Here is a 15,559-nt window from a genome sequence, read left to right as displayed (position 1 = left end):
CCTATTCTGCTAAGTTAATTTAAAACAAAATTACAATATAAAGTAGAATCCATTTGTGGATAGACTCTTAATGCACTTTCCATTAACAACTATTGACTTTCTAAATATGACTCCTATTATTCATTTATGTGTGTAGCCTTGCATTACGATTTGATTATAACAAATTGTGATCAAAATCAGATATCTGTGTATTTTCTCCTTCTCAGGTTAGACATCTGTATGGATTAACTGTATTTGAAAACTATTTGTATGCAACCAATCTAGATAACTTCAGCGTCATACAAATAAACAGATTCAATCATACAGGTACACAATTGTTAACTAGGCTTCAAAATGCCAGGGAGGTCCATGTGTACCACAAGAGAATCCAACCAACAGGTAAGTTCCTGCCTTCATTTATGTCGTTATAATCCTTGCCACCTGCCACCGTTTTTTTAAATTTCAGTTGTCATTTGGAGACATTTTGGCTTCCCTAGGCATTTGGTGAAAGCTAACATTTTTATTGACTTATTTGAAGGAATCGTTCATTCTTTCATCTCTTCTGTATAGTTCATCTGCGTATTGTTCCTGTCTACAGCCCATTCCTGAGCTGAGTGGGTGAAAGTGGTTTGGAGGAGTGCCACTTGCGCCACCATGACTGGCATGGACACTGGCACTGGGGCACGGATGCCTGCCTTCCAGCATTGCCGTGGCAGCTTGGCCCTGGGATGCTGGTGTCCTTATGGCACACATCTGTGCACCATTGTCCCAGGGGGCATTCCTGGGGCATTCTGGGGGCAGAGCTGCCTTTAGGAAGCTTCCTAATCCCTTTCAGGCCGGGAATGCCCCCGTAATGGAGCAGTTCCACGGGACATGCAAGTAAGGGCAGCAAGTAAGGGGGGGGGATCCTCTTTTGGAGGTGGCGCGGCTGCACTGCCTCCAGCCACCAGCACAGCCTCTCCCCTCAGGAATGGGCTGCCTTTATTTTGTATTGTTCAGTTAATGTATGTCCATGTTAATCTTTCAGCATGCCTAACCATGATTGAAAATTCCCTTTGATTTCTTGGATCTTGTGGAACAGATTTCTTGTTCTTTCTTTTTTGTTGTTCTCTTCTATTCCTTTACACTAGTTATTATAATAGTTCTCTTTGTCTCTACGTGCCAGTTGCTGGAATGCTGACTTTAGACTTGTGATTCTATTTCTGTCACTCTTTACTTTTGCTTCTCATCTGTCTTTAGTAATTTTAAGAGTTTCATCAGTCATACTTTGAGGTTTTTCATTTCTTTTGGCTACAGGATTAATCTTTGCTCATTCTTCCTTGATAATACCTTGATAATATCTGTGGTTTTAACCCTTAGTTATTCCAGTTCACGTGAACTTAGTAATGCACATCTGTTTTTAACATGGTCTTTCAACTTTTCAAGGATGTTGCCTAGATTGTATTTTGGCACTGATTTTTTGGTGTTTTTCTTCAGTTTATTCTAATTTTCTATATTAATAATTCATGGTCTGTACCACAATCAGCTCTTGGTGTTGTTTTAGCAGAGAGAATATAAATTCTCCATCCAGTGGTGGCCGCGTATACAAGTGTTTGTTCAGTTGCCTGAAATGTGTTCACAATGAGCAAATAGTTGTCTTCACAGAATTTTCTGTTGCTCTCCTGGTTCGCAAGTGTAATTTGTAAAATACATTTTACAAAACAGAAATCAAATATTCATAGGGTTTTCAGCGTAGACGTTGCTGCTGCAGAATTACCTCCAAACCAGTTTTTGTCTAGTTCTGATTTCTATCTAACCATGAAACAGAGAACCTACCTATACCTTTCAAGAACTTCTCTGTTGGCCTCCCACATAGTGATGGCTAAACCGTAATTTTCAGTCCACTGGGATAGGTGACAAACCCTTTAACATGAATGTCTACAAGGACAGAATTGATTTTCTTTAATTGTAATATGGGTAGTTTTCATTTAGAACAGTAAGCCACCTTGTTCCACAAGGGAAGGATGGAGTATAATGTCTTAATAAATAAAATAAAATAAAATAACTCTCTCAAATCACCTTATGGTAGGTCACATGAATAAGGTCTTGTGTCCTCATTATTATTTTTCTTTTTAATACATGATATGAAAAAAACAGTGAACCTAGGAATGAGCATTATCTTCTGTAACATGCACACTGTGAAGGCTTGTTTCTGCAATACCTTATAACTGTGCATGAAAATCAGTTTTGTGCTATCTCTGCAAACTTTTTTTTAAAAAATGTACATTCCTCCCCACCCTCACTGTATCATCTACTAGAACATGTGTTGCGTTCTGACTTTTTGGCATTCATTTGTTTCTTTTCCCTTCCTGTCTTTAGCAGCCAGTGATTTGTTATGGGGGCAGGGAAGCTCAGAACACTGTGATGTTATGACTCATATTCTGTAGATGTTATGAATGGAGAAGAAGACCTAGCTGCACCTTTCCACTTTCTGTGTCAGCCTTGCATTTGCTATCTCATCGAGTTTATCTCTTAGAAGGGTCCTCTGCTATTGCCTGCAAAAGCAAAATCCCAAGAGCTATTGTGAATTATGTGACATGAGAAATGGCACTTCAGTATTCAGAACAGTGTGGACTTGTGGCTGCATCATTTCTAAGGAAGGACTATTTTGTACAAGGCATTCTGAAGCACTGGCTTACCTCAGCTTGATGTATATAGAATGAGAAAATATCCACACACCCCATAGTTCAAATCTCTGATCACAGAAGTGTCAGCATATAGAGAATACTGTAGAGAAGTGTATTGCTACAAGCTGACCTCTTACACCTCTCACTGGAAGCTTGGAGGTTTGAATGCACATGCTATATTATTATGTTGTGTCTTTTGTTGTATTTTTTGCAATTATGCTCTATGCTGCCATACCCTTTACTACACTCGGCCCGGTTATTTTTACTTTGAATTGATGTTTGTTGCTTAAGATTTCATGCACAGAATGTCGGATATCATAGTTAGTTACATCTTATTTCTTTCTTGTGTGGGCTGTTTTATGTATTGAAACAAAACAAAACTATGAAGATGCACTTCAAGCCCAAAGATTTGATTAACAATAGAAGTATCCCATGTTTAATATTATTTGGCTTTAGAAGCCTGATTTATTTTATTTTCTAAAAATGCTTATGAGCAAGGCATTTAATGATGCCATGGATACAGTGACGGAACTAGATCTTGAACCTAGGGTCTCAGGCTTAGATCCTATATATTATGCTCTGAAAGGACTACTCTGGCTCTCACTAATTCAAAATGGTATAAACTGGTAAAAAAAGCATGAAACTCCAGTTGAAACCAAAAAGTATACAACATGAAAAGGATGACATTTTTGTCAAATCTATTAAACCAGGTTAACAATCACCATTGTTAGAAAAGATGCCCTAGCAATAACTCTAGTTTTATTAGTTAGCTGCAGTGCAATTTTAAGTAGAGGTATACACTTCTAAGCCCATTGCAGTCAATAGGATTAGCAGGGGAGAACTCTGTTTAGGATTGCAATGTTGGTGACTGTTATTGTAGATATTCACTCTGTCCAGCAAGGGAGATAGATGTGTGGAAACAGGCTTTACACAGCTAATGCGTATGTACATCTGCAAGTGTAGCCTCACATCTAAATTGCATTACTCATCCAGTATAGAATTGACTGTTCTGATTTCTTTTTTACTTGAATGGTGATACATATCTCTGACAGGGGTTACTTATTTTTTGCATGGCACTAGAGTTGGATTGTGTCATTACCTTCTGAATATTCTAGCTGCTTCAGTAACATTTTGTAGAGGATTCTGTTTAGGCTGACAGGATTTGAGTAAAATATCCACATTTCTCTCTGTTCTATATTGTGTAGTATAACATCTCTTTTTTAATCATAGAAACATTGAGCTGGAAGGAACCCCAAGGGTCTTGTAGTTCAACCCGCTGCACAATGCAGGAAATTCATAGCTACATCCCCCCCCCCACACACACACACTCCTCCAGCAACCCTGCTCTGTGCCCAGAGGAAGGCAAAAAAGCCTCCAGGATCCCTGAGCCCATCTGACCTGAAGGAAAATTCCCTCTTGACCCCAAAGTGGCAATCGGCATTGTGTGTGTGTAAAGTGCCTTCAAGTTGCAGCCGACTTATGGCGACCCCTTTTTTGGGGTTTTCATGGCAAGAGACTACAGAGGTGGTTTGCCAGTGCCTTCCTCTGCACAGCAACCCTGGTGTTCCTTGGTGGTCTCCCATCCAAATACTAACCAGGGCCGACCCTGCTTAGCTTCTGAGATCTGACGAGATCAGGCTAGCCTGGGCCATCCAGGTCAGGGAGGCGATCGGCATTACCCTGGGCATATATGAAAGGACAACAAGATCCAAGCACTGGTGTATCCCTTCCTGCCCTCCTTCTCATAATCTGCCTAAATTCATAGTGAGTCATAGAATCAGTATTGCTGTCCGATGGCCATCTAGCCTTTGCTTAAAAACCTCCCAAGAAGGAGTCAGGTTGTTTGTTTATTTTCAAACAGATTTCCCATTTCAAAGCCTGCCTATCCATGTCATACCAATCAATGGTAGAAATCCAGTTAAATCCACAATATCTGCAATTGGCTATTTTGTCTGCGTTACTCAATCACTCATGTAGACCTTGATGGTTCAGAATTCACTATTTCAACAATCGAGTAGATTCTACTATAGCCAGGAAGAAATCATTTTTTTTTAAATCTGAAACTTAAATGAAAGCAGGAAGTGTTTTTTTTTTTAATTTGCACATTATATGTGTGTGTGTGTGAACACACACACACACACACACACACACACACACACACACACAGAGAGAGAGAGAGAGAGAGAGAGAGAGGACTGTATGCTACTCCCCATCCTTCGTACTTATAAATTGTTTGACAAAATGGATTTTGATTGAAGCTGTACAGATTGGGAGGTTCTGCTCCACATGACATTAGGGCAGGATCCAAGAGATTAATAATGCTCACAGACCTCTTTTTGCTCTGTTGGATTAGGTGATGACATTTCCTGGTTGGGAAATACCTGGAGATTTTGGGAATGGAGCCTGGGGAGAGTGGGTTTTGGTGAGAAGAGGGACTAGGGTTGCCAGATCCCTCTTCACAACTGGCAGGAGATTTTGGGGGTGGAGCCTGAAGAGGGCGGGGTTAGGGGAGAAGAGGGACTTCAATGCCATAAAGTTCAATTGCCAAAGCGGCCGTTTTTCTCCAGGTGATCTGATCTCTATCGGCTGGAGATCAGTTGAATTAGCAGGAGATCTCCTGCTACTACCTGGCAGTTGGCAACCCTAGGAGGGACCTTAGCAGGGTACAATGCTATAGAGTTCACCCTTCAGAGCATCCATTTTCTCCAGTGGAACTGTTCTCTGTCATCTGGAGATTAGCTGTAATTCTGGGAGATCTCCAGGCCTCACCTGGTAGTTGGGAACTCTGACAGTAAAGAAAGCTGCTTCAGTTTCTAATATAAAAAAGAGGATCTCTCTTAATGGTTGCTGCTATTGTCTCCCTCCACTTTTTGAGCTGACCTGACCTCCATAGATGGAAAGCGCTTGTGAAAACTGTATCTTGGCCGTGAACGCACTAGCAACTTACCTCACAATTTAAACATGTCCAGTACACAAGCATCCAACACGACTTAAAATTTCTGTTCCCACTGCCACAACTTCCTCCGCTGTATTAGATAAAATTTGTATCTTTTCCCCTTGCACTCCCCGATTTAGAGCATATTTTTTGGAAGAGAAATGGGGGCAGCGCTTCCGCCATCACAGTAATGACCGCCATCAAATTCCCACGCATGTGCGGCAGCACTCACGCGCCAGCTCGAAGGAGCATTGTGATTGGCTGAGGTGGTAGCCTGCCATGCATGCCCACTCAGTGCTCGAAACAAGGACGACGATTGGTCCAGCGTCAGTGCCAGGGGAAATTAAGGAAAATTCGCGGGGCACTTCATAATGGTTGCGGGAAAGCCAGTTTAAAAAATGGCAGCAAAAAGGGGACAAACAAAGCCTGTGATTGTAATGCAGGGAAGGAGTTTTACTTTGGGAAAGCGAAACTTGCCGCCATCCCACCCCTCACATCTGCCTTTGCCTAAGCGGTCAAAAATAAAGAGATGTTGCACATGACCACCAGCAAACCCTCCCGGTCAAACGACATGATGTGGGCATAAGCGCAAGCCGCAGACGTTCCATTTATTTTGAGCCGAGGAAAGATGACACAACCTCATGGTGTTTTGTGCAAGCAATGAAAAAATACCCTTTGCAATTGATGAGGCGGTAGCAAACGTGTGGCTGCTCGGGCAAACAGTTGCGTTTTTCTGCAAAGTGGAAAAAAGGGCGGGAAACGAGTGTGGGCAGTTAGGGAGGTAGGGGAGGAGTGGGAGTGGACGGGCAGCAGGAAGTGAAGACAGATTTTGTGTTCGCAGTTTAAGGCTTTGGGCGAGGAAAACGTTTCATTTCTATTAATTTGCTGAATAAGCGAATGCTCTTAACATGGAGAAATTGTGCTCTGGAGACGTCTCCGGAATCCTTCGGTTGAGATGAAGTGCGAACGTGCAAGGAAAGACCGGAGCTGCAAACGCAAAGTGCGGACATGGTCTTGATTTCTTAAATGTGCCTACAGTGCATTTGAACAAATAATACTCCATTGTGATTATACCTGTATTATGGAGGACGAGGCGTTCATCTGCAAGCCTGGCTGGAACTCTCGAAGTTTTCACCTGTTTCTAAACTGAAACACCTGAGCGTTTTAGAGGCTAATGGAACTCTTGTTATCCTGAGCTCTTTTTGACATAGAGATCTAGCTGTCTTTCCATAGTTCCATCTAATTTAACGTCCATTGTCAGTGATTTGATATTGCTGGTGAGCTGGAGGAATTGATTTTCAGTCATCCTGATATTTTTAGCTCCTGTTCAGAAGCCAGAAGAGAAATTTCACAATATTGTATCCACAGGCCGGGAAGTATATGATAGTGGGATTGTGGTCCTGTTAATTCCATTCCTTTCTTTTGACCTTAGGTCTTTCATGGTGCAGTGGGAGCCACTTTTCCAAGGAGTCATCTGGTAGTGCTGATGTTTATTGGGGCCAAGTGCAAGGGTCCTTACTACAGAATCATCTTTCAGCCAGAAATGGGTTGGTGACAGGTGACAAGCAGCCCATTCCTAAGGGGGAGGGCTGAGCCAATGGCTCGAGGCAGCGCAGCCATGCCGCCTCCAAAGGAGGATTCTTCCCCCCCCAAACTGAAGCCAGCACTTTGCCCTTACTTGTGACCCCTATGGAACTGCTCCATAGGGTTCCATGAGGCTATGTCACCTAAAAAGGTGGCATCACTCCAGGTAAGGGCAAAGGGGCCTTCCCGGCCTGAAAGGGGGTTAGGCAGCTACGCCCCTGGAACGCCCCTGGGATGATGGTGCATTGAGGTGTGCCATCAGGACACCGGCAGGAGGCCGAGCCGGTGTCCCATGGCAACACAGGGAGGCCGGCGTGAGTGGCCCAATGCTGGCACCTGTGCCAGTCTTTTTGTTTTCTAACTTCCGAAAGTGTCCACAAGATTGGGACCCTTGTTTAAGAGCATATCTACGCATTGTAACGTGGTAAATCTAGTGGGGCAATGATCAACTTGGAAAGAACTGATAAACAACATCAGTCTTTAAAAGTATGTGCGTAAGACCATGGGGGTTGTGTTTTTTAATCTCAGTGACATAATGGGCACTGCAAAATTGGTGCCTGTTGAAGTCACACAGCCATCATATACAATCTCTCCACAGTGGCATTAGACAGGAGAGGAAATCTCATTTAACCAGCAGCACTGAAATAGACATGGATGATTGAAGAATTATAATTAATGATAGGAGCTGAAAGCAAGCACTGCCTACCATTTTAATATAGTCTAGGTACCCCTGTGATACGTGCTTATTTTCCCCTTCATTGTTATGTGTCGAGACAGTTTTCACCATAATGACTGCAACTGTTCCCTGTTCGAATGTGAGGTATGGACTGTTTGTGGATCGCATATTGTTTACTGTTTTATTAAGGACCATTCGAAAGTTCCTTGCTTTGGAGGGTGTTGAAAAAGAAGCAGTGGGCATTCAGATTTGCCCTTTTGCTTCGACTCTCTCTCCAGACTGATACCTATGACAGCCTTGTGTTTAAAGGATTTCCAACCTGCTGTTTTTCATTTGTTGCAGTCAGGAGTCATGCATGTGAACCCGACCCGTACGGGATGCCGGGGGGATGCTCACACATCTGTCTGCTCAGCAGCAGCTACAAAACCAAAACTTGTCGCTGCAGGATGGGCTTCGTCTTGGGAAGCGATGGCAGGTCATGCAAAAGTATGTTGTTTCCAATCAAACACTTTGCCAGCAGCTAATATTGCAGGGTGGGATTCTGAGTGTTAATTGGCATCGTCACCAACAGCAACAGCAGTGGAATGCGCTTGGCAATATGTACCTGCCATTTTGCTCATATGCCTTTTTAAAAATTATTTCCTTTTGTAATCTGTTGGCAGGCGCCCTGCAGCGATAAAGGTGAGTAAATGAGACTTGTGGCAGCACCGTGATAAACAACGGCAGCCTCCCATTTGGAGTCTCCAGCTACATCTTGTTATCCAGCTACACTCCTACAATGTGCTGCAGTGATGGTCTTGGTTATAACCCTACAAAGTCCTTCCTGAGCTGTATGAAGGGATTTGGTCATTATTCATTTGTAACCTTAGAATGTCCCAGAAATTATTGGTTTTTTTGTTGCCTATTTAAAGTAAACTGAATTCCACCTGTGCAAATTTTAGAAGGCTTTAAAAAAAATGGCAGTCACTGAAATAATGTTAATTTGTTGCTAAAAACAGTATCAACAGCAAGAATGTATATTTCCAACATTTGCTCAACGAAAATGTTCAGGTAACTTTATAGAAGCATTTCTCTTGACTGAAAAATTTGGGTTTTGGATGTGGCCAGTGGCAGTGATACGCTTAAAGCTAAATGAAGTGTAGTCATTTTCTGGTCTGGGTTAGCATAGAAACACATCCATAGTGAATAAAAGCTGGAGTGCAGTACATAGCTAGAAAAAACTGTGCTGTTGTAAAATAGGATGAGATTGTGGTGGACACATTAATTTTCAGAAGCATCTAACCTGAAGTCTGCCTGTCCCCAAAATTTCTCTGCAGTATAACTATACCTGGCTTGCTGATCACTGCTCAGTGGTGACAGTTTCTAAATAATTCTGGGTGCAAAAGGATGAAAAAGACGAGAAATGAATAACTTTTTCAAGTTATCTTGACAGATAAATGACTCATACAAGGCAGAGGTACGATAAGTGATCATAGATATTAATGCAGATTCCCAGATGGGACCCTCTAGTCAACACACTGAATCACGAAAACAACTAACCAAGGGCCCCTAACCTTTTTTTTTAGCCTGTGGGTTCTTTTGGGATTTTGACACACAATGGTGGGCACAATCACAGAGTGGCTGCTGCAGGAGGTGGAGCCAACCACAAAATGGCTCCCACAAGAGGTGGAGCAAACCACAAAGTGTCAGGGAGTTAGCGTAACTCTAATCGTAACTCTTCAACATTTCAGGATGAAGCATTTCAGGAGGCCTTTTTTAATGAACATATTATTGAAAAATAGTTTCTTGATTACACACAGCTTACTAGGGCTGTTGAAAACAAATTCGGTAAAATTTGGATTCGGCAAAATTTGGCCCGTTTTGATTCGGGAAATGCCAAAGTCTGAACTCCCCCAATTCGGATCCGTGCAATTTGGCACTAAGTTCAGAGTTTGGGGAAAAATTTGGCCGAATAAAGCCATTAAAAACACATTCACTCCTTTCCGTGGCTCCGGGGGGGGGCATTTTTGGAGGTAGAGGTCCCAATATTTCAGTGTAGCTTGAAGATACCCTTCTTGCAAGAACCCCCAAGTTTTGTGAAGCTTGGGTCAGGGGGTCCAGAGTTATGGGGCCCGGAACGGGTCCCCCCCAATTGCCCATCGGAATAAAGCCATTAAAACACATCCGTGCCTTTCCACAGCTCCGGGGGGGGGGCATTTTTGGAGGTAGAGGTCCCAAAATTTCAGTGTACCTTCAGGGGGCCCTTCTTGCAAGAACCTCCAAGTTTTGTTAAGATTGGGTCAGGGGGTCCCGAGTTATGGGGCCGGAAGGGGTCCCCCATGATCAGCCCATTGGAATGAAAAGAAATAAATAGACCGTTTGGACTCAGAGTTTGCAAAACCATGCAAGGCAACACGTGATGCAACCTTGGGAGTTTGCAAACCATGGAAAGGGACAGAGGCACGCTAGCTATGCATAAGGAGCAGGTGGGGGTGGAATTTCCCCTTTTGCATCAGACTCGGGAGTCTCGGGACCGGGCTAGTGCATTGTTTAAGTCACAATTTGAAAACCAGTTTTGAGCAAGCATCAAAATAGACCTAACTGATCTTATGAATGAGGGAAAACCTGAGGACACACAACTGAAGCCCCCCCCTCAAACCAGGGAGAGAGAGATGCGAGCGGGCACACACACACCCAGGCAGAACGGGCAACCCCCCCTCTCAAACCAGTATGCCTCAGCCCCAAACGGGAAAAAAACCCAAGGTGGAGGAGGTGTAGCCCAGGTGCTGAGCGGAGAGAGACTCGCTAGCCGCCACACAGACTCAACTTTACACTTTACAACTTTAAAAGCAGAACACACACTCCTGCAGAGGCAAGCAGGCACACCCCCTCGGCAGAACGAACGAAAGCCCCCTTTGGCTTCCCCCCCACCCACAGAAACTGCTCCCTCCCACACACAGACTCTGCTTCCCCCCCACACCCACACACAGGAGAAAAGGTATAGAGAAAAAACCCCAAAATTAAACTGTGAATGTCTGCCAGTAGGAGCATGGAGGAGAAGTAAATCTTTAGGCACACACCCCTTGGCAGAATGGGCGAACGCTCCCTTTGGCTCCCCCCCCACCCACAGAAACTGGTCTCCCCACACACAGACTCTGCTCCCCCCCCCCACATACACACACAGGAAAAGAATATAGAGAGAAGCCCCAAAATGGGTCTTACTGTGGATGTCTTCTGACTCTTCTGTTCCATCAGGAGCAGGGACTGGGAGTCAGGAGGACTCAGGAGTATTCCAATACGATTCCATTTATGCACGGGAGGTTTTGCCTTGGATTTGCTGCTCTCTAGATGCACAGGATCGCAGTGGGTGAATGGGGGGGACCGCACAACTCGGGACCCCTGCCCCAATCGTCACCAAACTTGGGGGTTCTTGCAAGAAGGGTCCCCTGAAGCTACACTGAAATTTTGGGACCTCTACCTTCAAAAATGCCCCCCCCCCGGAGCCATGGCAAGCCTCATGCACCCCCCATGGGGGTGCATATGCACCCCCCATGGGGATCTCTCTCTCACACAAACATACACTTTATCTTTCTCTCCCCGGGTCGCACAGCAGCTGGGCTCATGCATTCAACCGCGACTGATTAGCCAGAAGAAGACCCAGCTTGGCCACTGATTGGCCGTGGGAGAATTCTTACTAACTTACTAAGAATGCTTACTAACTGATGGTTATGCTGCTGATTCGGAGCCCCCGAATTTGCTGAATTTATTCGGCAATCGCCCCGAACTCGTTGAATTTGGCTCGTCATTTTCCCGCCTTTTTAAAATCCGGTTCCATCCAAACTGAAAACCGCCGAATCGGGGGAAATTCGGCTGTTTTTCGGTTCGGGACGAACCGAATCGACAGCCGAACAACTTACCTTCAATCACACAGTGTGTGTGTGTGTGTGTGTGTGTGTGTGTGTATACTCTTTTTACATATATATGATTGATCGATCAATCGATAGATAGATAGATAGATAAAATCTGCACAGCAAATCAGAAGTCCTGCTGGGCAAAAGCCCCATCAGGCTCTGCCCACTTTCTAAAAACACTTGGTGGGCACCAGGACAGGTGTCAGGCACCATGATACCCACAGGTACCATGTTGAGGTTCCCTGAACTAACCAGTGGTCATGATGTTAAGACATATATCTTAAACACAGCCAGGAAGGTAGGTGTAAAAGGAAATGAAACAGAACCTTATATAAATAAATGTTGACCTTCAAGGTGCCACTGGAGATCTGTTTTATTTGGTCTCAACAGGCTAATATGGCTATCCCCTCTGTATAAAGGGAGCCTAGCATGCCTTTTTTAAAGGCAACAGATAGCAAAACTAACAAGGATTTTGAAAGCAAAAAATACGACTGGTACCTGTATGTTATATGTTCATATGGACTAAAATAAACCAGTTCTAGTTAGTGAAATATTTTTCCTTCTATTGCAATGCTTTAGCTTCTGGTTTCAAACGAAGGATCTGACACAGTCTAGGCAATCTGCTGTTTACAGTATTGTTAGGGTTAATAGATGCCACATGCCACCTACAGCAGCCCGTAGATCTTAATGAGCTGTAAAATGCCTGCAAGATTATATATGCCCATTTTACTCTGGCTATAACATTATCCTATGATCTATTGAGTTTTTTTCAATATGTATTGCTACTGAGAAGGCAGTGATTAATTGGATATAGCTCAGTCACAGGAGTAATTTGTGTCTTAATTAAGATAATGTAATTAACCAATCGTCTTGAGTTTAGATGCATTTAGAATATTTGAGAGTTTAATTTCTAGGTATTGAATTAAAAAAACACACTAATTATACCAGTTAATTAAAAAGTGACAGTATTCATAGTAAAGAAATTAGGCAGTATTGGTGGTTTATATTTGTAATATTTACTGTGCAGGACCGAAGAATGAGTTGTTCCTGTTTTATGGAAAGGGACGCCCAGGGATCATCCGGGGAATGGATCTGAATAGTAAAGTGGCTGATGAATACATGATCCCCATAGAAAACCTTGTCAACCCTCGAGCTCTGGACTTCCATGCTGAGACCAATTACATATATTTTGCTGACACTACCAGCTTCCTGATTGGACGTCAGAAAATTGATGGCACAGAGCGTGAAACAATCTTAAAGGATGGTAAGTGGAAATCAGAAAGATTTCACTAGTGTGGAGGAAATGATCTGATCAAAGCCGGAAAGTTTTGCCCAAGCATTTCAAGAACGTGACATTCACAGTGTAGTTCCTCTAGTTTAAATTTATTTTTATTTCATAGCTATGTATTTTACTATTTTCAACTTTAAAAAATTAAATGTTTTTGTTCTAAAGCGTGCTTAGTAGAGGTGCATGAAGATGGTTGCAATGTGCACTTTGTCATTAGTATAAGGATCTTTCTTTAGTGCGTGGTTGGGTTGTGCACATCCAAATATCCCTAAAAAGCCCTTTTCCCTACAAATCAAAGGTAACAAGTGGTATCATACTCATTAAGGAGCCTATTTCCAAGATATCTGTAGTCTAAATTGTATACACTAAAGACATTTTGCAGACAATCATCTCACTACCTTCACTCATCAGGAGATTGTTTCGAGAAATGTGTTTCAAAGAAAAGATTTCAACAGTGCTACTCTAACCACTTTGGAATGAAATCTTTCCTGGCTGATACATTTTGCTGTTATTCATCTCCCTTGCTGAAATGACCAAGAATACAGTACAGAGACTATTATTGTTATTATTGTTGTTGTTATGTAAATAGATGCTTTTATTTCATGGAAATTTCTTTGCGTGAATTACACAGTAATGAGATTTTCTTCCATTGCTATGATGAGAGACTTTTCTAATAACAGGAAAGAAACCATATATATTTGCTAAAATACAATGAAAACATATATTTAAGTAAAAATTTAGCATTGTCAATAAATGTTAGGTGTAATAATCTCTCATTTAAATAATAGATCAGGTTCAATGCCCCTCCTTCTAGCTTATGATCCTAATATTCTGATTTTTCCCTTTTAATAAGTATTTTATACAGAAATTTTAGAAACAATGTTTATGCTCACAATAGCTAAAAAGAATATAGGAATAAAGGGTTAAGACACAAAATACATTAAAATAATGTGTATAAATCATCAGCTTTTGGCTGAGAAGCTTCCAAGAGAGGGATTTTGCAGACTCCTCCCCAATCACCCCCCCCCAAAAAAAAGCATCCTGGTGTAAGCCTGGGATTCTGTGAAACCTTAAGAATCACTTTTTGGGATGTTTTCTTAGCTATGTTGGAGCTGCACCCAGTGTCTATTTCTAGGACATCAATATACTTAAACTAACAACATGTTATGTATTTGTGTAGAATCTTATTTTGTTTTTTAGTTTCAGGGAAACGATTTTGACATTTTGGCCTTTACGTGAAAATTACACTCTAAGAACATTCATATTTTGATTCAAGTAATGGTAGACTACTTGTGTGCTTTCATATTCCTTCCCTTCTCTTTGTCCAACAAGTCAGAAGGGCAAAAAACTAATTGCTTTTTTTAGATTCTTAAGAGAGAGAGAGAAGAATCTTGGCTTACCTTCACTTTTTTTTGGTGTAAATCCTCATCATTTAGTTAATCTGAACAGATTTGAATGGCCTGAATGCCATAAAGCGGGGATGAACAGTAAGTGAAGCAGCACCAAGTGAACCTCCAGTCTATGTTTTGTGGCCAGTAGTACAAAAATGACAAGCATTATTTACACTGAGATGTAATGCTGTGTGTTCATAAAAGCTGTTGGAAAGCAATATGCCAAGGGCCCAGGTGAGAAGGTTTGGCTACTTGGGATGAAAAAAAGTCAATTTAGTAACCAGTGAGCTAGAGGCCTGGCATCAGTCCACTAGTCTGTGCGGTCATCTATACAGTCGATGTGCGGAAAGGTGAGCAAGATTACAGTTGCAGACCCTGCTCCTTATCTCCATACATTGAGTTACCTTTTGCAGAGAGGCTGCTCAGGTATGGTTTGTGTGTTCGTAAGCTCTTGTGTGCAAGATACAATTGAAACATGTATGTTGGGAGGATGGTCAGCAAGCATGGTCCCCCGACATCTCCAAATTGGCAGCACACAGATTTCAGTTATCTGGACAAGGCTATTCTTTCAAATTGATCTTTGTAAGTAGAGAGGAGGTTGTAAAAGCCTGTACAAATGAAGTGGTTGGATTCTAGATGGTATTTCTTTAGGCCCTAGGCAAGGAATTGCATTTTTGAATGCTCTCCCACATCAAAACAACAGCAACAAAAGCCCTATTATTACCCAAGGAAAAGGAAGAGGGTCTATCTGAGTGTCTCCACACGTGCAGGTCCTTGAGTTTTGCTCCAGAGAACTTTTAGCCCTTGTATACCTGAATATGGCTAGTCTTGTATGGCTAGGCTTGATACCCTCCCAGAAAGATACTATATGCAGCTTCATTGACATGAAGCAGATAGCTATATGCAGCTTCATTGACATAATAAAGGGCATAAGGTAGGAATGAAGTTAAAAGGCAGTTCTAAATGTGGGAGTGATTTCAAAAGCAATTTTAACCAATTAAAATGTGAGAGTAGTTTTTAGAAGGTAATTTCAAACTACTCAGCGGTAAAACATAATGACAATGCTCGTAGCAATCCTGCAAAATAAAACAGCAGTGTTCAATTACTGAATCCCTCTTGTCCAATTTACTTTGAAATATGTTCCACCCAT

At 42.3% G+C, this 15,559-nt stretch overlaps 1 protein-coding gene across 1 annotated transcript in view; it reads left to right on the top strand.

Moving 5' to 3' along the window:
- The window catches only part of LRP1B (LDL receptor related protein 1B), a 566,614-nt gene that overhangs the window by 222,507 nt on the left and 328,548 nt on the right, over positions 1-15,559 (top strand). Inside the window, exons 8-10 of the mRNA XM_056861170.1 lie at positions 207-378; positions 8,183-8,326; positions 12,758-12,994. Coding sequence (XP_056717148.1) covers positions 207-378; positions 8,183-8,326; positions 12,758-12,994 — 553 coding nt within the window. The remainder of the gene's footprint in view (positions 1-206; positions 379-8,182; positions 8,327-12,757; positions 12,995-15,559) is intronic.

The sequence above is a fragment of the Euleptes europaea genome, chromosome 15 (assembly GCF_029931775.1).
Source record: "Euleptes europaea isolate rEulEur1 chromosome 15, rEulEur1.hap1, whole genome shotgun sequence".
Lineage (NCBI taxonomy): Eukaryota > Metazoa > Chordata > Lepidosauria > Squamata > Sphaerodactylidae > Euleptes > Euleptes europaea.
The sequence above is the reverse complement of the archived record's forward strand: the minus strand, read 5'-3'. Positions and strand labels throughout refer to the sequence as shown.